At 47.6% G+C, this 19,870-nt stretch overlaps 7 protein-coding genes across 7 annotated transcripts; 3 read left to right on the top strand and 4 right to left on the bottom strand.

Moving 5' to 3' along the window:
• Window positions 1–242: 242 nt before the first annotated feature.
• On the bottom strand, window positions 243–1,832 carry I302_105576 (uncharacterized protein; the record flags this gene model as incomplete). Its single annotated transcript, XM_065870113.1, has 8 exons — window positions 243–377; window positions 436–518; window positions 582–716; window positions 775–947; window positions 1,019–1,206; window positions 1,259–1,381; window positions 1,432–1,563; window positions 1,620–1,832. The coding sequence occupies 8 exons, from the start codon at window positions 1,830–1,832 to the stop codon at window positions 243–245; spliced, it is 1,182 nt and encodes a 393-aa protein (XP_065726185.1).
• An 887-nt stretch (window positions 1,833–2,719) lies between these two features.
• I302_105577 (uncharacterized protein) lies at window positions 2,720–5,354 on the top strand (the record flags this gene model as incomplete). The annotated part of the gene is made up of 15 exons (XM_065870114.1): window positions 2,720–2,802; window positions 2,901–2,924; window positions 2,991–3,009; window positions 3,061–3,092; window positions 3,177–3,363; window positions 3,421–3,651; window positions 3,709–3,994; window positions 4,056–4,076; window positions 4,143–4,254; window positions 4,309–4,373; window positions 4,473–4,494; window positions 4,548–4,701; window positions 4,765–4,881; window positions 4,977–5,022; window positions 5,086–5,354. The coding sequence occupies 15 exons, from the start codon at window positions 2,720–2,722 to the stop codon at window positions 5,352–5,354; spliced, it is 1,668 nt and encodes a 555-aa protein (XP_065726186.1).
• A 532-nt stretch (window positions 5,355–5,886) lies between these two features.
• Window positions 5,887–8,309, top strand: I302_105578 (uncharacterized protein; the record flags this gene model as incomplete). Its single annotated transcript, XM_065870115.1, has 17 exons — window positions 5,887–6,006; window positions 6,063–6,096; window positions 6,153–6,166; window positions 6,225–6,244; window positions 6,294–6,371; window positions 6,425–6,474; window positions 6,525–6,614; window positions 6,738–6,843; window positions 6,894–6,917; window positions 6,977–7,053; window positions 7,095–7,183; window positions 7,236–7,392; window positions 7,456–7,553; window positions 7,605–7,649; window positions 7,709–7,807; window positions 7,864–8,229; window positions 8,283–8,309. 17 exons carry the CDS (start codon window positions 5,887–5,889, stop codon window positions 8,307–8,309), a joined length of 1,494 nt encoding a protein of 497 aa, XP_065726187.1.
• A 655-nt stretch (window positions 8,310–8,964) lies between these two features.
• I302_105579 (uncharacterized protein) lies at window positions 8,965–11,128 on the bottom strand (the record flags this gene model as incomplete). Its single annotated transcript, XM_019191328.1, has 12 exons — window positions 8,965–9,224; window positions 9,279–9,603; window positions 9,653–9,702; window positions 9,752–9,958; window positions 10,018–10,088; window positions 10,142–10,191; window positions 10,241–10,323; window positions 10,382–10,536; window positions 10,591–10,679; window positions 10,734–10,762; window positions 10,824–10,842; window positions 10,907–11,128. 12 exons carry the CDS (start codon window positions 11,126–11,128, stop codon window positions 8,965–8,967), a joined length of 1,560 nt encoding a protein of 519 aa, XP_019045958.1.
• Window positions 11,129–11,767: 639 nt separating this feature from the next.
• Window positions 11,768–13,819, top strand: I302_105580 (uncharacterized protein; the record flags this gene model as incomplete). The annotated part of the gene is made up of 10 exons (XM_019191329.1): window positions 11,768–11,807; window positions 11,865–12,021; window positions 12,077–12,317; window positions 12,379–12,703; window positions 12,758–12,870; window positions 12,931–12,998; window positions 13,052–13,098; window positions 13,149–13,197; window positions 13,249–13,360; window positions 13,418–13,819. 10 exons carry the CDS (start codon window positions 11,768–11,770, stop codon window positions 13,817–13,819), a joined length of 1,554 nt encoding a protein of 517 aa, XP_019045959.1.
• Window positions 13,820–14,010: 191 nt separating this feature from the next.
• On the bottom strand, window positions 14,011–15,003 carry I302_105581 (uncharacterized protein; the record flags this gene model as incomplete). Its single annotated transcript, XM_019191330.1, has 4 exons — window positions 14,011–14,234; window positions 14,305–14,422; window positions 14,496–14,645; window positions 14,737–15,003. The coding sequence occupies 4 exons, from the start codon at window positions 15,001–15,003 to the stop codon at window positions 14,011–14,013; spliced, it is 759 nt and encodes a 252-aa protein (XP_019045960.1).
• Window positions 15,004–15,531: 528 nt separating this feature from the next.
• I302_105582 (uncharacterized protein) lies at window positions 15,532–19,693 on the bottom strand (the record flags this gene model as incomplete). Its single annotated transcript, XM_019191331.1, has 14 exons — window positions 15,532–15,681; window positions 15,747–15,966; window positions 16,026–16,066; window positions 16,124–16,467; window positions 16,527–16,584; window positions 16,646–16,915; window positions 16,982–17,141; window positions 17,222–17,286; window positions 17,355–17,876; window positions 17,944–18,057; window positions 18,122–18,273; window positions 18,386–19,167; window positions 19,245–19,419; window positions 19,510–19,693. The coding sequence occupies 14 exons, from the start codon at window positions 19,691–19,693 to the stop codon at window positions 15,532–15,534; spliced, it is 3,237 nt and encodes a 1,078-aa protein (XP_019045961.1).
• Between the last annotated feature and the right edge of the window lie 177 nt (window positions 19,694–19,870).

Consider the following 19,870-nt stretch of genomic DNA (forward strand, 5'->3'; position numbering starts at 1 on the left):
GGTTTCCGTGAGGCTTCTCAGGATATCTGCAGTCCACTGATTCAGATGGCACTTGGAACTAACCCGATATTCCTCATACCATTTTTCCCCGTTTGAGATGCGAAAACAGTCTATTCGTGGAAAAGACAATTACATCCATCTTGAACGGCTCATCCGCTTCTGTTACAAAAAAAGTGAGGCTTGCAGGTAAGACGATACATGAATCGGTTGACGTGCGGTGACTCAATCATACCGCTTTTGATCTATACGGGGACATATACTTTGATGTTGTTGAACACCTCTTCGGAATAGTTGACACCTTTGATGGTGACTTGCTTGGCTGGCCCTTGCTGGGCGTAGGCTCGTCGAGCTTTTCGCCAGGTGTCGTGATCCGGCACCTGAAAGGATAATTCAATGAACGTTCTCGTGCAACAGGCTTGCACCATTCCCACTCACGTCCAGGCCAGCGTCCAGTAACTTAGCAAATTCGCCATATACACCTTTCTTGAGCAGCCCTTCTCGCTGAATCAGAGGTGAGTCTGGAGCAATCGTGTCGGAGTATCAGTAGTCAAACTAAACATTCAACGACAGGGATCGCTCACCTTGTAACGGGCTGACCTTGAGATCTCCCCTTGCCGAACAGAACATAGCGCAAGACAGACGTGGGAGATGTTGTTGGTCCTTGGGCGGTGCAACGACTCTGTGTTTTGTGGCGACAAAGTGACCGCCAGTCAAGACTGTGCAAATGTCCGCTCAGTCTTCGGGTTGCAATTGGTCAGAATACGCATCACTCACTCTCGAGGGATTCCCCAAGATTGATGACCAACGCTCCTGGTTTGTACTTGACCCATTGCCACTTGTCCGCCTTTGTATTCCAGACTTGAAGAGCAGTGATGGGAACGGAGAACAGGAGAGTAGTGGTACCAATGTCTATACAGAGATTAGCGAAGGAAGCCAAGGGACGTGATCTGACCAACCGTGATGTCTGGATGGACAAGCATCAGCAAAAGCCTGAACCCATATACAGACAATGACTCACCCATGAATCCTCATGCTCGCACCCTCTTGACCTTCCTCCATTGGTCTATAGCAGACGAACCTAAAGTACCCTTCTGCACACACTTCTCCTTCATGCGATTGTACGTTGTCCCAGAGGTAGTCGTCAGGAAGTTCGAGCACACGAGATAGAAGTTTGAGCAGTCTTTGGTTGACATTATCATGTGCGTACTGAACCGTTTGTCAATGCTACGCTCTAGGTTACTGATGTAGAAGAACTCACAGTCCAGAACTCCTTCACCTCATCCATAAATGGCTCTAACGCTTTTGGTCTCTTGTCGGGATCTTCCATTTGTGGTGAGTAGAAAGTGAAGTTTTCAATACCATCGTAAGATCCGTTACCAGCCTGTTGACCATTGTCAATTATGATTCGACACAAGATCATCCATGACTCACTCCCCAGCCTTTCATAGGTTTGTACCCTGCGTACGATCCCGTGTGTTGTTGAATCTCCAAACGTTTCTTCTCCTCTTCGGTGATGACATTACCATCCAGGAGGTACTGTGCGATAGCGAATTGTCTGTGGAGCTGTCGAGAATGTCTATCAGCAGGAGCAGTAATTTCGGGGAGAGAGGACAAGCTACCTGCTCTAACGGTATACCGTAGTTGGTGAGGTACAAGAAACCGTCGTTCTTGATGGCGTACTTGGTATCTTCCAAGAGTTGCTCGACGTCTTTGGGATCGTCCGAGTCCAGCTTGGAGAGATCCAACGTCTTCAACGAAGCCCAGTCCAAGTCCTCCTTGGTCTCAGGGGGTGGAACCCAAGGAGCGATTTCTGGTTTAGCGGCAATGGCCATGGTGATGGTGGGGTTGAGAGGCGATTGTTTGGGTAACAGATAATTGCGATACGGATGCAGCTTGTTGGGGTGTTATGTTCTCGTTATATACCATGATTTCGACCGGATGCATCCAGCGAGACAGCGTTCCTACCAGAGAGACAAGCATTGTGAGCGCAGTGTTCGACAGTGATAGTGAGTCACATGGTCTTGTGCTGCTTCTCGGGAATTGATGGCGAGTAGAAGTATTGGGAGGAGATAGCGAAGAGGATTTGTATCGGAAAAGGGCAGCGAAGATTTAATCTAGAGGAGTTGCTAGCTCCATTCTAGCTTATACAGCATCTCTGGGACGAGAAGAAATCAAGCATGCTCAAATGAGATCGATCACACGCCAAGGTACTCAGGCTGGAGTGGATCTCCACCTACCTCGCTGATGATTTCCGAGATCCCAATTCGGCCCCCACCTCCTCATCCTCCTCCCCCTCTCCCTCGTACTGTACAATCGCAGTGCTGTGATTGGATGGAGTGCATCGGTGCTGGGCTACGGGTGTGACCAGAGACCATCTTGTGAATTCGCAAGTTTAAGGTGTGAATGTTGCTTGGAGTCGTCAAAACGGTGGGTGTGACGTTGTTAGTCTTTAATCCGTTTGCAGCATTGATTTGATCTAAAGCAAGGTATGGCTTCCGATAGTGATGTATGGGCCGTAAGCAGTTTGCTTCTGTTCTCTTCGATATAATGTATGAAGTGATATGCAAGAATGCAAAATGACGGACGATGAAGTGAGATGGGATATGAGGAAGAAATAGCAAAAAGGGGTGTGATCTCCCCCAAACAACCTTATCTTTCTTCACTGTTGTTCTCTTTGCGCCATCATCATTACATTGTACATTCACATGCATCGTCGTCCATGGAAGCATCGACATCATCCCCTCGGCCGAGTGGTCGACGTAAGAGTCATGCACCAGCGGCTTGCAAAGCATGTCGACAGAGGTGAGTGTGCGATGTGCGGATTCTTTCGTGGGAAGCATTGTCCCACTGATTCATTCACTCAACGACGAGAGCAGGAGAGTACGTTGCAACTATGATAGCGAAGCCAAAGTCTGTCAGAACTGGTGAGCAGCATCATGCCATGGCATTGCAGCTGAAGACATAGACGATGGCTGACAATCAAAACACAGCCGTCGCAGAGGTGATCTAGTATGTACAATGCAAACACTTGGAGAGTCAGTCTGCTTATATCGTCATCAGTGTGAGATACAGTCAGAGGAGGATTCCAGACGGTGAGTTCATATCACGCACTTAGCCAAGCAACCTATTTGATCGTGTGCATGCTGATGAATGACATGGAATATCACCCTCACCAGGCGCATCTCATACACTGTCGCTCAACACTTACGAGCTAGAATACATGAATTAGAGATTGAGAATGCCAGGTTATCCGCTGACCGCAGCTTTTCCTCTGATGACCAGAGCATTGCTGGACAGGTGGACAGTACCAGAGCAGGGGGTCAAGGTGATAAAGCTACTTTCGAGTGTCTGGATAGACTCAAAGTAAGTTCCGCTTCATGCATAGATGCCAGCCTGAGGACACGCATTGATTCTCAATAGGTATTCGGTGCTGTGGGAGAGATCTGTCATTTCGGCCCAACATCCCCCTTCGCATACCTCCCTGATCTTGAAATGATGCAGTCCAACATCGTCAATGTGGATTCGCAGCTTGACACTGTATATGACACTACCAGATGGAAGGCCTTTCTTCCCCCCAACCTCAACATCTCATGGTTTGAGCATCAACAATTACTGGACGCTTTCACTCGATATTTCGCTTGCTGGGTATATGTGAGTGACTCACTGTCCTCCGCAATGTTCCATCAACTGACTCCGGACAATGGAAAGGCCATTGACATTGACAAATTTCAACAAGACATGCACAGATTAGGCGGTATCACCAGGTCAGACTATTATTCTCCCTTACTACACAACGCTCTCCTCGCAATGTCATGCCGCTTCGTGCCAAATCCGGATCGCCCATTCAACGCTGCCGCCATCCTACGACAGCATGCTCTGTCTTTCTATCAAGAAGAGTTGGAGAATCCTGTAGTTGCAACGGTCAATGGGTTGATGTTGTTAGCGTCTCTCCATACGGAACAGCGTCAGACAAACAGTGGTGCAGCATATTTTGGTGAGTTCATGTCATGTCTCTCGTTAAGTAGGGCTACTCTGACCTGTTGACATTCATCCAGCTACTGCGGTACAGACTGCCAGTGAGTACAGTCATCACACCCATTAACGTTACCGACACAGCTGACTTGAATCTGTTTCTCCCGCAGTAACTCTTGGTCTCAATGTCAACCCGGCTTACTTGGTTAGATATGGAATGATCAGTTCTGAGAGACAGCAGCAGCGCAACAACACGTTCTGGTCGGTTTTCTGTCAAGACCGGTGAGTCACTCTTATACCTGTGAGATCTATTCCTGATCTTTACTGTCCACCTAGACTTTGGGGTCTTGCCCTTGGGAGACAACCGATACTCGGGTCATTCAACGTGCCGCTGCCGGATAGTGAGGAGATAATGAAGCAACACATACAGCTAAAAGGGAGGGAGGATCAATTTTTAGTATCCTTGTGCTTTGCAGAGACATGCAAACTGTCTCGTTTAGCGGGGCTGATCATGGAGCAGATGTAAGTAGGCGTGACTCGACTTCTGTCCCCATTATTGATGATGCCTTTCGCAGATATGGATTCACTGGTCCCCTTGAACTTTCCAAAACTTGCAACAGCCTCTACCAACAGATAAATTCTTGGCGAAAGAACCTGCCAAAAAGCCTTCTTCCACTCAGACAACATTCCGTTCCGCCTCAGGTCCATACGTTGAACATCACCGCAGATGTGAGTGTAGACCATGTCCTCTCCGCGTAATCGACGCCGCTGATGCCGAAACTCATAACTCAGTTACTCTCAATACTCTCACTTCGACCCCTCTATCATAATATCTTAGATATGATTGCGGAGGATGAAGCCATAAGATCTTGTGACAGACATGCTGCGCAGATCAACGATAGCATGAAGGTTGGTCACTTTGCCACAGCTGTTGTCGCGTATCATACCCATGGGCTGGGGAGACGACGCTGACCATGATGTTGTGATGTTTTCTGCTTCCACAGTACTGGCAGGAGACATACGGGCTCAGGAATTGCCCTCTTTTGTTGGGTAAGTTTTGTATCCGAACCTCACCAATAACTTGCTCATTAGCCCATCCTCGCATCGCATCAGGTCATGCCGCGTTTGGAGCGGCCACTGTTCATCTCCTAGCTTCAGTCACCCCTCGCGACCCTTCCGATCCCATAATCTATAACCCTCGAGCTAGATGCGAAGAGTCAATCTCGATACTGCGCTCGATGGACATCCCTCGAGCAGCGCAAATGGGTGACATCCTGCAGTCTCTTTCTCGTGAATGGTGGATAGGCGACTTCACCTTGCAGAGTGAAAGGGAACTGGATGACTTGCTTTCGGCTCTGTATACGGTTCCTATGGCAGTATGATTGCTTGGCGGAGCATTGGCATTTTTGTGTTTATCGTTGTATGTTTTTCTCGTCGTTGTATCAGGGGATCAGAGGGGACTTGGTTGTAGTGCTATCTTTGATGCAATCACTTGCGTTGTTATCCAACTCTATGATCGAATGACAGCATAGTCCTCAGAAACGGACCTTCGCACAGAGATCCTTGGGAAGAAGCGATGTCCCAGTCAGCTGAGCATCTTCCCCTCCTTCGCGCGTATGATCCGGCATGACTGCACCCGAGGAAGAAGACTCTGCCCTTGTGCCAGGAGCAGAATTTCGCAGTTCTGCCAAGACCCTGAGAGCAAACAATTCAGCTCGCCTATCAAACGCGAACGAATCTCGCTCATGGATCCCGAACATTTAGAATTAAGTGATATCCGCGCATCAACCTATCTACCAATCTCCTTATCGCCAATGCAAATGTGACTATATAACAAGGCGATCAATCATGTGTGAGAAGACGAGACATCCCTGATACTGATTCCCCCAACGATTTGTGTGAACTCGACCGGAAATGGCCTTTACAGGAGAAGCGCACGACGAGAAAGACTTCGCTGATGTCGTTCAGGTGTCGCCGGCTCTCGAGGAAGCGACTGCTGATTCCAGAGAGAAGGACAGGCGGTTGTTAAGAAAGGTATGCTCTGCAATCGAGGTGCTCTGGATACCACAGGCTGACGAGGTGTCATGAAGATCGATCTTCATGTCATGCCCCTTTTGATGATCAGTAAGTCGATTGGAGCTATGCATGAGCACCTTGCTGATCGAGCTTCACCAATTCAGCTTATGGTATTCAAGTGAGTACGAGCCGATTTGGAAATTCTTTGAATCAAATACTAAATAGGCGTGACACAGTATTCGGACAAGATCTCTCTGTATGTCGGGCGCTACTTCCTACGAGGAACCAAGCTCACTTCTGCATAGTTCCTCTGGTGCAATTTTCGATTTGCGTTCCGACACACACCTGGTCGGAAATCAGTATGCTTGGTTGACTACCATATTGTAGGTAGCCACTATTCGCATTGAGACAATGATATACTGACTACGTCGCTTAGCTATCTTGCCTATCTTATCGGCGAGTTTCCTGTGGCCTACTTGATGCAGCGTAAGTATCGCGGGACCTCAACATGTACTCATACTGACCTTCCATGGCAGGATTCCGAATCGACCGGATCTTGGCGTATTGTGTGCTCGTATGGGGCATCTGTGTCCTGTGTCTAGCCGCTTGCAACAACTTTAGAGACCGTGAGTACCACGCGCAACGAGTGCTGCCTATAAGCTGACTCCACCTCTATAGTGATGATCGTCCGTGGGTATCCGACTCCCACATACCCACCAGAGCTGGTCAATCAGCTGATGCTTCAACAGGTGGTATCCTTGGATTCGCTGAATCAACCGTTTCTCCTGGTTTCCTGATCATCGTCACTGCCTGGTACAAGCGAGAAGAGCAGACTGTCCGTGTCATGTTGTTCTTGTAAGTGTTTAAAGCGTACCCCATCGATCCATTGCTGAGATCATGTCTAGCATGATGAACAGTGTCTTTTCGCTGTAAGTGCAACCTTGTTTATAATAAACTCGATTGAGCAAGGCACTGACAGTCCTCACAGTTGGGTTCTCATGTGTTGCTATGGGATTGGGAAAGCCTCGACTGGAAGCAGTCTGTCCCCTTGGAGAGCTATTAACAGTGAGTTGTATATTGATGGCGCAATCATGCTTACTTCTCAGTCTTCTTGGGTGCTTTGTCGTTGTTATGGGGATTTGTCATGGTTTGGCAGCTCGGTACTCCTGCTCACGTCAAATGGCTGACCGATGAGGTATGTGAATCGGGCAAAACGATCATACAGGGGATGCTAAGAGTTCATGTAGGATCGAGAACTCCTCCGAGTACGGCTACTGGCGAACAAGGACGGAGAGCACGAGTCGGGAGTGAAAGTCAAATGGAATCAAGTATGGGAGTGTTTCAGAGATCCCCAAATCTACTTTCAGTTCGTCTTCATGTTTCTCCTTTGTACGGCATCAGGAGGTGAGTGCCTTATTTGATCCCTTGATTCGATTGAGGGCATGCCCACTGACTTACAATCTTTAGGTATCACCTCCTTCTCCGCAATCATCGTCAACTCCTTTGGTTTCGCGCCAGCCGAAAGTTTGGCTTTGCAGCTCCCCTGGTACTTCTTGCAAACATCCGTGGGTGTATGATCGAAAGGCTTGCTGTAGTCTAACTGATATCAATGATAGTTCATTGTGGGGATCATATTCGTGTTCCGTCGTTATCCCAACAGAGTGAGCCGTTGTCAACTGATGAACGAGTGTACAGCTAACACATCTCACCATGCTCGCAGAACTGGAGCCTGCTTATATCGATCATTGCAATGATGCCAGCGATCTTGGGTATATTCCTCGAGGGTCTGCTACCAAAGAGTGCCAAGTGGGGTCGTCTGGTAAGCCGATTCCCTCACCTCGAGTCATGTGTGAGTTGCTGATGTCTAGCGAGAAGATCGGTTTTTGGATTACTGGCCCATACGTTATCTCTCAGTTCCTCATGATGACCACCTTCTCCCAGAACATTGCTGGCAGAACTAAGAAGTCGGTCGCACAAGCTCTGACCTTTGTATCCTATTGTCTCGGTTTCTTGGTCGGTCCTCAATTCTTTTGGGCAAGCTCGGCACCAGACTACAAACCAGGTCTATACACCACAGCGGTTTGCTTCGTGCTTATCGAAGTGATTCTGATTTGCTGGTTCTTCTGGGCAAGATCAGTCAACAAAGCGAGAGATAGAGTAGTCAGAGAGAAAGGAATGTCAGAGGAAGCTGCTGAGGCCGAAGGGCGGTCCATGGGAGAACAGGATCTCACCGATCGACAGGTGAGTTGAACTGACTGGAAAACCGACCCGACAGCAGCTGACAATCTGTGTAGAACCCCCATTTCCGTTACCGATACTAGGCTTTTCCAGGTGGCAAGAGCATTTCGGGCTCGTGTTGACCCGAGACTTTGCATTTCAAACGTAGAATGTGTCTCAGCCTACATGTTAAACATTTTCGCCGGAGTTTTGTAGTTCATTTATATGCGATTCATCGCGTATTAACACCCAACTCATGTCGGTTGTTGACAGGACTGTTCTGACCGACAAGATAGGACGCCCGCGGTTGCTGCTGTCGGTTTAAGATACTGTATACATATTCGATCTTTCATTATCTTTGCACACGGTTTGTGCTTCGCGGCCTCAAATCGATAAACATCATCATAAGAGGCCTTATCTGGCGGGAAAACAAGCAATCTCCACTGCTCGGCATTCACTGTACCTCGCGACCGTCCCGTTGATGAATACATACACGCCGTCCAGTCATCGGTGTTGTAAATACCGGTCTTCATGTGTGGCTATACTCAGTCGGACCTTTCCGTGGAGATTATTGGCTAAGCCTGGGCAAAAAATGTGTTAAAGACTGGGAGATGTGACGTCGGGAAGCAAGCAAAGCTCAAACTGTATACGATGTCATAGGCTCATCATGTTGCTTGATAGCGGATGCTACGAGTACGATGATCGACTCAGGTCCTGGCGAGCCTGTTTGCCAAACGGAATGTCCCATACAACTGTCGCCTATACGAAATGGCGAAAAGATGGACTCTGTGGACCAGCCTTCAGCGCTTCTGTCGGGACATCTTTCGAGGTCCAGTTGACACCTTGAGCTTTATTTCGTTTCTTGTTATCGTAGCCCATCCACAACCTGAAAGCGACGATGATGATGATTGACAAGCCTTGGGTTGCAGCCACGACAATCAAAGGTATCCGGTAGGCCGGAGCCCACTTGTCAAGAAAGATGTTGGCGGATACGAAGCCCCCACAATTAGCGACAAAAGCTGAGAGACAAAAATCAGCTACGGTCAGAAAGTTGGGGTCACACAACAACTCACTCAGAACTCCGACCTTGAATGCTCTGGCATCTTCGTTGGCTTCGTTGGATGGATGCCAAGAATGGAAGATGACACTCGGAGTTTGTGCCCCTCCCGTGATGAGGAACACAGCAAAATAGCCTACAGCGTGATTTGAGACCGGACTAGACACCAGGATGATACATCCGATGAACGCCAACGAGATCGCACCGGCAAGATGGAAACCTCGCTCCCTGAACTGATCGGACGACCAGGCTGTGGCGATCATCATAATCGTCCCAAACGCAAACGGAGCGACAGTGAAGAGATTGGTCTTGACCACCGAGTATCCGAACCGCGATACGATCTGACTCACAACTCAGTCATCCCATTCTGGATCAGACAGATACACTTACCTGAGTCATAAAGCTATCGGCGACCGACGTTGCAATCCCATATAACAGACCTACTTGATAATCAGCACACCTTCGAGGGATAGTTCAGATAGAACTCACCAATGATTGCATATGTGTACAATTTCCAGTCTCTCAGCGGTGCAAAGAAGGCGTCAACGTTAAACTTGGCATCCACTGTTCCCGATCCATCCTTTAACACACGAAGACGAGCCACCTCCTTTTCCCGAGCGCTGAGGAAACGAGCTGTGGACGATGACCATGGAAGCATGAACGCTGTGAGAATTGCGCAGCCAATAGTGAGAGCTCCTGTGGAGAATAATCCTGTTAGCGCTTCAGAGAGATGATCATTTCGCAGTTCACTTCACCTTCGATCAGAAGCAGTATCTGCCAGCCCTTCAATCTTGAGTCCAACTGGAAGACACCGTAGGCTATCAGACTAGAGATATATGAGCATCGTCGGTAATACCTCTCTCTGTTAGCACGACTTACCCTCCAAACGCGCCTGATAAAGCATTTGTCGAGTAGAACACGCCAATCCTCTAAGCCAAGGATCAGCTTTGGAGACCACCAGACAGAGTCCGGACGCACCTTGGCAAGCTCGCCTCTGCTATAGAATGTCGTGAGATAGTATATCAGGGATGGTGAGAAGCCAGCTTGAAAGATACCTTGAACTGCGGCTTGTACATCAGTCGAGCCCTAGAAGAATGTAGAAATTAGGAAGCGACATACCAAATCTCACTGCAACCGCTCCTCCAAAGTTCTTGCACGCAGCCCCAAGTATCGCCATGATCCCCCAGCCTAGCATGTAGCCTGGAATAGTATATCTCGGGCCGATTTTCCTAGTTAACATGACCATGGGGACCACACCGACTGTGAAAGGAATACTGCGTTTCAGGTCAGCCAAATCTGGGTCGCTCAAGTGAGTACCATGGACTCACAAGAAGATACACAACAGAGTACGGTAACCATCTTGTGGGAATTTCAGATCCGCCGTCATCCCACCAGACTTGGCGTTCGATATGTTGTTCTGCGCGAAGGTCAGATATGCAAAGCATCAAACCGTCGTCGTCAGACTACTCACTCGGTCCAGAGCATTGAAGAGGTAGCCGACTATGGATTGTAAATGGATGTGTATCAGGCTCTGACCAGAGGAAATGTGTGGTGGACTTACAAAATATATACGGAAGGATCTGTCGAGCAAAAGACGCGTTCAGCCAGCCGAACCATGTTTGATGATCGGTGTGTCACACTCACATGCCAATCCAGTTTCCGAACCACAGCTCTAGATTCTGCTTCCGTGTAAGAGTAAGCTGAAAAGTCAAACTTTTCCTCTAGCTTTGAGTCCTCAGGTGGTGAGACGAGCGTTTGCGGAGTTTCATACCGCAGATTTTGGTGATATCCAGTGTATTCGGCCGAGTTGGCGGGAGGCGAGTCAGCTCCTTCCTCGTCACCGACTGAGGGTTTGTTTGTGACCATGTTCAGCTATGTCCGATCATCATTGTAACTCCAAGTGTACACGACAGAATACCATATAGCTGTTTTCAACGAATTCGGTCCTGCCCAACGGATCATACGAAGCTTTGAACTCTTTGTTTCCGAACAAACAAAAGTGAGAACCATGAAGGTAGCACCAAGGGACTCTTTCGGATCCTAAGCACGCCATCTTCCGTTCTTTCTTCGGAGTGCAGATACTGGAACGATGATCATTCTACATCTAAGCTACGTGATCTGATCAAAGTCTCCTGCATAAACTGGTTCAAAGTCGCACTTAAGCGAGAACCCACAAACATCTTCCGACACTTCGGACTTGACCGTCTGTTCTGTCGTGCTCAGGTCATTTCAATCGATTATCAAATAACCAATATTCCGATCTCATTCTTGATTTCTTGTTGTTATCGCGCCATCAGCAACCATATCCTCAATCTGATCTCGCCGTAGTCCGAAGGTCGTTGCTCGATCTTGCGTGTTCGATGGAATCCCGCAATGTTAATCGCTATCAGATTGAACACCACGCGAGTCTTTCCGAAATTGTTCGTTCGTAAGACTAGCTAGATATATATGTGAAGAGGGCCGACTGCCGATTACCAACCACTTACCAATCCCAACACATGCGAAATGACTTCTAACAGTGATAAGATCGCCATTGTCGGTGCCGGTGAGTGTCTGATGATAAATCGCTAGAACAGACATCTCACTGACGACTCCACACCAGGTGTCTTCGGTCTATCCACCGCTTTGCATCTCAGTAAGAGAGGATACAAGGACGTCACCGTGTATGACTATCAGCCATATCATGAGAACGCTTATAACCCAAGTGAAGGATGTGACTCCGCCAGTGCAGATGTCAACAAGGTGTACAGGTGTTCATAGTTAGTCTTCGTGGACGAGTTCCAACTCATACATTGCTGATATCGGTATTTGTAGCGGTAATGAGACTGAATATCAAGACCTAGCGTTCTCGGGACGTGATATCTGGCTCGATTGGAATAAGCAAATCGCAAACTCTGCTCCTGAAGATCTGCCAAAGGGCTTAACACCTCAGGATCAACTCTTAGTGTCAAATGGGTTTTTGAGGATAGCAGGATCGGGAGAACTATCAGATTTTGACAGGGAGAGCCTGGCTGCGTTGGACAAAGCTGGTTTGAGGGATCATCAACATGTCCTGGTGAGTAGTACTCTTTTGTGGTGTAATGGACGTTGAAAACTTCTATTACACCTATTCGCAGCTCGATGAAGCAGATATGCAGAGACTCTGGGACAAGGAAGCCAAAGAGCCTTCGCATTGGAAAGAGAAGGTTCATGCGTTGGATAAAGCTGGTGGTGGTGGATTGAATGGTTTCATCGACACTTCAGCTGGTTTCACTTACGCAGACAAAGCTTGCACATGGGCGAGGCATCTTGCGGAGAAGGAGGGAGTGAAGTTTGTTCTAGGACCTGAAGTAGGAAAATTCGATGAACTTTTGGTTGAAGAAGGGCAGGATGCGAAGAAGGTGACAGGATTAAAGACTGTTGATGGAAAGGAACATAGCGCAGATGTTGTTATAGTCGCCGGTAAGTCCTGCCGATCTCTGAACGGACTGAAGTACCTCTAATTCAATGATACAGGCGGGGGTTGGACACCGAGTATCATACCAGAGGTGGAGAACTTGCTTGAGACGACTGCCGGTTCCGTTGTGACCATAAGTCTGCCTAAGGAAAGAACGGATCTGTGGGACAAGGTGAGCACAACCCTCGCATAGTGATATTTGAATCACTCGCTCATCCCTCGCCCCCACCAGTTTTCTCCAGAGAAGTTCCCAGTTTGGGCGTATGGTTGGATGGGGAAGAGCAGTCCTGAGTTTGGAGGGTAAGTCGCTTCAGTCGCATACCTTCAGATTACGACTGATATTACCATACCAGCTTCTACGGCTTCCCTCGAACGTCCGAGGGAAAAATCAAGATCGGCTGTCAGTGTCTCGACAGCTAACCTACAAAAACGCTGACACACATCACATAGACCGAGGTCGGAAATGGACCAACTTCCAGACGCATCCCAAGACCGGCAAGTGAGTCGACGTCAGCCAAAATAACCATGCGTAGCTGACCAACTGGTACAGACGTCTGTCGATCCCTGTCACCAAATACACTGAGACCAAGGCGAACAATCTCCCCAAGAAAGCGATCGACAATATCAAGATAGTTATAGAACAACTATTCCCCGAGCTCAAAGTGAGTTAAACTCATCTCAATGGCTCAGCTCCATGCTAATGCCCTCCCCTGACGTAGGACATTGGCATAACGGATACAAGAATGTGCTGGTATACCGACAGTATCGATAACTCCTTCGTCATCGACTACGTACCAGGTTACAGCAAGGGATTATTTGTTGCATCAGGTGGATCAGGACACGGGTTCAAGTTCTTACCAGTGTTGGGTGAACATGTGGTCAACGCCTTGGAGGGGAAGAAAGACCAGTTCACCGAGATGTGGAAATGGCGAGCGTCTGTCCCAGGCAAACCAGCAAACGGAATTGAGGAAGGTGAAAAGTCTGGTAGGAATCTGGCTGATCTGATCATCGCAGATGAGAAAGACTGGTTATGGACCAAGGAACATATCTTGAATGGCGAAGGCAGCAGCTGTGTGGAAAAACTGTCTTCAGATATCCAAAAGGTTGTGGTTTCCGCGTAGAAGTAGTTATCATATCTCATGTATATGATACATTGCATCTGATCTCCTCAGCATGCTTGCAGTGGATCGCGCGTCCACAATTTCGCATTTAAAAAAACCCAGCAACCAGTTGATCCTATGAAACGGCATATGTCATACTGCATACTAAGTTATGGCTCGGTATCAACAGCGGTCTAGATACAATCACATTTCTATAAACTCTGAAGAGGTTTGAAATCCGTAGGTGTTGCACCATTATACAACCATTTACCCAGAGTAAGCACATCATACACTCGTAGTCCAGTGGCATTGTGGATCGAGTGTGAGAAAGGTGGGATGTTGGTACATTCAAGTACAATAGCCTTGACTTTTGGATGGTTCGAGGTGAGCTCATGAGCGGCCGCTAGGACTTCTCGCTCCATGCCTTCGAAATCGTCTGAGAGACATCTCGATCAGTTATGCTTTCTATGAATTATGAGATGAAGGTAACGACTTCTTTGACGTACAAGGAATACGCGATTCGAGGACAGCTTTGAACACCCCTTTCTTCGGATCGGTATCTTCTGGCAATCCATAGACAGGTGTCTCGGGGTGTGCCCCTACACTGGTCAAGTGTTTCTCGGTCTATAGGAAGGCGTTCAGCGAATTGTCCAGCGATGTACGTGGGATAAGCTTGAAATGCGATCTGATCACTCACCAAAGCAGACTTCTTGAAAGTGATAACACCGACCGAATCCTTGGAATCTTCTCCGGGGAAAAAAGTCTGCTGTAACCATGTCACCTGTAGCAGAGCAGAGGTACCGATATAGGGTAACCGATTGACCAAAAAGGGGTGCATCGTTGCGAGCTGCCGTGACATTCCATCAAGTCAGCTATCAACTCTCCTTAGGATCCAGGCTTGAGCTTGATTTCGCAATCACTGTGACACATGAACTCACGAATCCACAAGTAGTCACAAAGGCAACCACACCTTCCTCCTCGATCAACCGCTTTCCTTCTCTGACGAACGCATCTACCAACTCCTGTCCCCATTTGCCGCCTACCACCAGGTCACCCGTTGCTTCTTCCACCACTCGGATTACCACTGGGATGTTACCCCAAGAGGCTGCGTTTCCTACATCTCCTACTGGTCGAGGGAAGTTGGTCTTGAGCTGAAGTACACCGAGTTTGGGGGTTTTGGCTGGGGTGTTAGATTTAGACGACATGATGTGTGCTGTACTACTGGACTTGGGTGATTGACAAGGTGCAGCGGTAATAGCAGTGATATATCCTATTTCTAGAGGCATAAGTCATTGACCATACATCTTGCAAAGAGGATCAGGTATTGATCGGTCGTTGACGAACCACCTTTTTCTGGAATTTCAAATCATCGTGCATTCCCGAAGATGATGCATGATTACCTCTCTTCCTTCGGTGATCCGATCAACGTTGAACAATCTTAGCTCATTTCCCATCTTTATTGCTCCATCGCAACGGTCGAAACCGAAGATAAGCACGTCAATCACGGTTATAACCGTTGCCAATCTGTGAAAAGTCAAGCACGTAAGATATCCTCATCTTTAGAGATGTTCCTGGATCATGGCGTATATTATTTTCGGCTCTCAGGCCAAGCAAGTCATCATTGCAATGAAGACTTCACATGCATGAAGCAGTTCCCCCAGTGACCAGGCACAACAGACGGTCACAAGCTGCTTTCTTGCAAACATCGAGCTGCCTTCGCGTATACACTACAATCACAAGAAACCACTTTTCCTCCAAGCCTGGACCATCTTCCCAACTTGTTCCTCATCTATTGCAGGTAGGCTGCTCATCGTCCTGGACGAGTTACAGGCATTGGTCGTATCAACCATGACTTCTGAGTGAACTTTGGCAGGATCTCCATACTATCATTACAAATCTTATCAGCTTCGGCGGAGTGATTGTAAAGATCGCAGAGAAGACCACTCACAGCGGCTTTCCACATATGCAACATCTGTTTACTCGGATTGTCCTCTACGTCATCAGATGTTGCCTCTACCTTTTTCAACCACTCTTGCGGAGACAACCTCTTGAAAGACAGTTCTGCAGCTTCTAACCCATCCAGTATGGTCTTCCATTCGACATATTTAGGATGGGCGATATGGTACATAAAAGGTTGATCGGGATTTTGAGCGGTAACGATATCGGTGCTACCAGATGATGTCTAAAATCAGTATACACTTCAACCTCTGAATACTAAACTACTCACATCGCACGAGCAGCGAGATCGACAGGCAGCCAGGAAGGTTTCTACCAGTTTCACATTAGTTTCCCAGATACATTCGATGTTGGACACTGCTTACTCACCTCCTCTAACATCGGCAACGTCCCTGTGGTTTGAGCAGTACGGATCATCAACGGCCAACCTTCCTTCTCGTTCCAATGACTAAGTTTTGTATCCCCGCATAATTGCCCTACTCGCAGAATATGTACGCGGTCCTTCAACGATGAACTTCCTGCTGCCGCGCGACATATTCCCTCGGTCACCCACTTTGACTGCGAGTAACCTATCGGTGAAGCTGTAGAAGGATCCTCAGAAGGCTGTTCAAGGATGACAGATGTATTCTGGTTGAGCACCGAAGCAAGAGAGGAGCAGTAATACAGTTTCCCTTGATTGGTTCCAGCTAAGAGGTCCAAGAGATGGCGTGTACCTAGATCGTCGTGTCAGCTTGGGATCCACCCTTTGTAGTTATAACGGACTGGAAGATACCTTTTATACTGTCTTCAAACGATACCAGGCTACTAGTGAAATGGACAGGCCAGGCAGCCTATTGACGCCAAGTAGTATTAATTTTGGAGGTCGTGATAACTGATCGGGACGATGCTCACATGGATGATCACGTCGACCTCGTCCTTCAGCCTCTTGTATACATCTGCCTGCAATCCCAAATCTTTCGCACTCAAACGAGCCACCATAACCTCGACTTTTTTACCCATACTAATTCCCCTCTTTCTCAATCCATCTTCCACTCGCTGATAAGCAGATTCATCATCTTCTCCTCGGACCAAACATATTATCTTGGCAATTGTGCCGGATAATGTTTGATTGAGCTCATCGATGAGGAACGATCCCAGTGAGCCAGTACCGCCAGTCAACAACTAGAAGGTGTGGAGGGAATCAGCGACAGCAATAGACGCTTCAAGTCTTTCTGATCTGATACTCACAACGGTCTTCCCTTGCTTCTGTGCTACTGCATTGCCATTCGCTGTGGCCTCAAATCGGCTGTATTTCTCGACCAAGTCTTCCATCAATTTGTAAGTATCCTGAACATTGTCGTCGCGACTTCCTTTGTGTTCTTGCAAGTCGAAGATGTACTGGGACAGTCTAAGATAAAATGTGAGCGTCTCTCATTATGAATAAGGACGGGACTCCTTGTTGACTTCTGATTTATGGCCATGACTCACCTCTTGATTGAGGGTTTCTCAAAGACCACATTATTCGGTAGAGTGATCTCACCCGTATTCAGTGTCTAGCAACTGCTGGTAAGCCTTGATTCTCAACAGATGATACAAGACGGAATTTGAGATGTTAAGTCACCTTCTGCAAAGCGGTCCTTATCCTCGTAGCCATCAGAGAATCTACACCCCAGCTGAACAAATCTGTGTTCTCGTCCAGATTATCCACCTTCAATCTAGTTGCAGCGATACTTTCTATTATCCTTTTCACCTCTGAACCGATCTCTTCCACAGACCTCTTCAGTATACTGTCAACTTCCCCGTGCTGAGAATAATACAGCTTGCTTATCTCCACCTTGAACACATCATACGCTACTCCCCTCTGAATCGTACCTTTACTACTCTTCGGTAATGCCTTAGACTGGTCCTGAACTATTAGACACATTTCTTGTGATATCTGTGCGAAAGAAGGTGAATTGTCATTCGCTTGAGCAATCAGCGGTGCGAGTTGATACAAGAGGTCGGAGGGAGGTGGATAATGTTTGGGAAAGAGGAGAACACCAAGTTGAGATTGATCTGAACCGACTACGAGAGCATCTGAGAGGTGTTCTGAAGATCGAAGAAAGGTTTCAATAGGTCCGGGTGAAGCTTTCTCCCCGTTACTCTACAGTCAATTAGAGCATTAGATGTCTGCTCAGACATTCATCGGTGGAGAAATAATGGAGACTCACGAGCACGATAACATCATCGCCTCTTCCTACGTACTTCCAAACGTTCTTCTTGCTCGGATGAGGCTGGTACAGATCACCCGTTGCGTAACTCCCATCATCCCGATTGGATTTGGTCTATGGCACAATGGTAGATCTCAGCATTGATAGCTCGACCATTCGAGTTGTATCTATGACTCACTTTACTCGTCCAGCTGTCCGTCACTACCATTTCGTACCTCTCCTTGCTATCGTTCACGGGCTCGAAGACCAGAGCATCTGAATAAGGAGAATCATTCCTCAACAACTCCCAATCCTTTTCCGTCTCGTAAATCCGATGCGAGCTGAGTAGGACTACGAAGCAGTAAATGATTAACTGGAAGTCCTTTTCTCCTCAGCCTCGAGCCGTTGAGCATTGAGCATCAGAGATAGATAGCCTTCAACGCAAAATAATAATATCACTCACATCCACATTCACTGCTCCCCAATCTACTGACCAACCTCACCCCCTTCTCTACCATCATATCTCCTATCCTGCTATCCAAGGGTGCACCACCAGTACTGACGTACTCCATTGATCTTAACATCTTCAGTCCTTCGCCATCCGGATCCTCGGCGAGTGTTGATAAGATATAAGGGACCGATAGGAAGGACGTAACCTGAAATCGCTTCTGCCTTTCTTCTTCCTGTGCGGGTGTCAATGATATACCGTCAAGGGGAGGTACAGGTGACTGACACGCCGACACAGCAGATACTACATTCTCACTTGTGATAGCTACGTCTGAAGTGGGGTAGAAGTAGATCATACTTCTCGCCATCCACGCACGAAGCAGGTCAGATATCCCTCCATGGAACAGAGGTGTGGTGGTGAATGCTGCTGATTCGGGTGGGTAGTCATGATCTGTTGTAGGGGAAGTAGAAGTGGAAGATAGGTAGGTAGGTAATGATCTGCGAGGAAGGACTGATACGCTTCTGACATGGGTGTTGGGGATGGGTTTGGGGGTACCGCTGGTTCCGGAGGTATGGAAGACGTGTGATACACTGTTTACATCTTTTACTTTGCATGGGAGGGTGAACGTTGGTGTTGGGGATGGTAAAGAGGTGATTGAGGGTAGCCCTGTGGTTGATAAAGAGGTATCCGATTGTCGAGCAGATTGAACAAGTTCAGAATACTTGGAGTGATATATCATTTGAGTGGATGAAGATGCTTGATATAGGTGAAGTACGGCTGAAGGTGAACATTGTGGGCTGTACATATCAAACATCGTCATCAGTATATGATCAGCGGGCAGATGATATAGATGATGAGATGATTCGTAACTCACGCTATCAGAACCACTCCGTATCCCATCCTCATCAATGCTATCCAGGCCAAGAGGAAGTCTAACCCTGTAGGGCACAGTAAAGAAACGATCCTGGTGTCATCGTGGTTGATGAGTACACCTCTATCGATGAGACCACTGGCCAATCGAGTAGAGAGATCCAGCAGCTCTGGAAAGGCTGATAAGGGGTACAGGTGATCATCATGAGCTTAGAGTTGCTCTCTTATACGATGATACAAGTATGGAAAGGTGAGCAGCTGTAACTTACAGTATCGATCACATCTCCATCCTTGACTTGACTCGTGCTTCGAGGTGAACCCTACTACCTTTTCTGATCTGAGTTCATCCGCTCCATCTTCTATCAGCTGAAGTATGGTCTGTATCTCATGAGGGTATAGTTCATTCTGCTGTTGAGCATGTCCCGCTGTAGATACCAGATAAGAGAGTGTCATGGTTTATGGACAAGGTTAGGTTGATGATATTGTTGAGTGGGTTGAAGGATACTTGTAAACCCAACTTGAGAGATGCATCATTGCGGGGATGATCTAAATCTCTTCTCACATGTCTATCTAGGGTGAGTTGTACGTTATCGCATTGAATGATGATGATGTGATAAGGTCGATGTGATC

The sequence above is a fragment of the Kwoniella bestiolae genome, chromosome 4 (genome assembly GCF_000512585.2).
Source record: "Kwoniella bestiolae CBS 10118 chromosome 4, complete sequence".
NCBI lineage: Eukaryota > Fungi > Basidiomycota > Tremellomycetes > Tremellales > Cryptococcaceae > Kwoniella > Kwoniella bestiolae.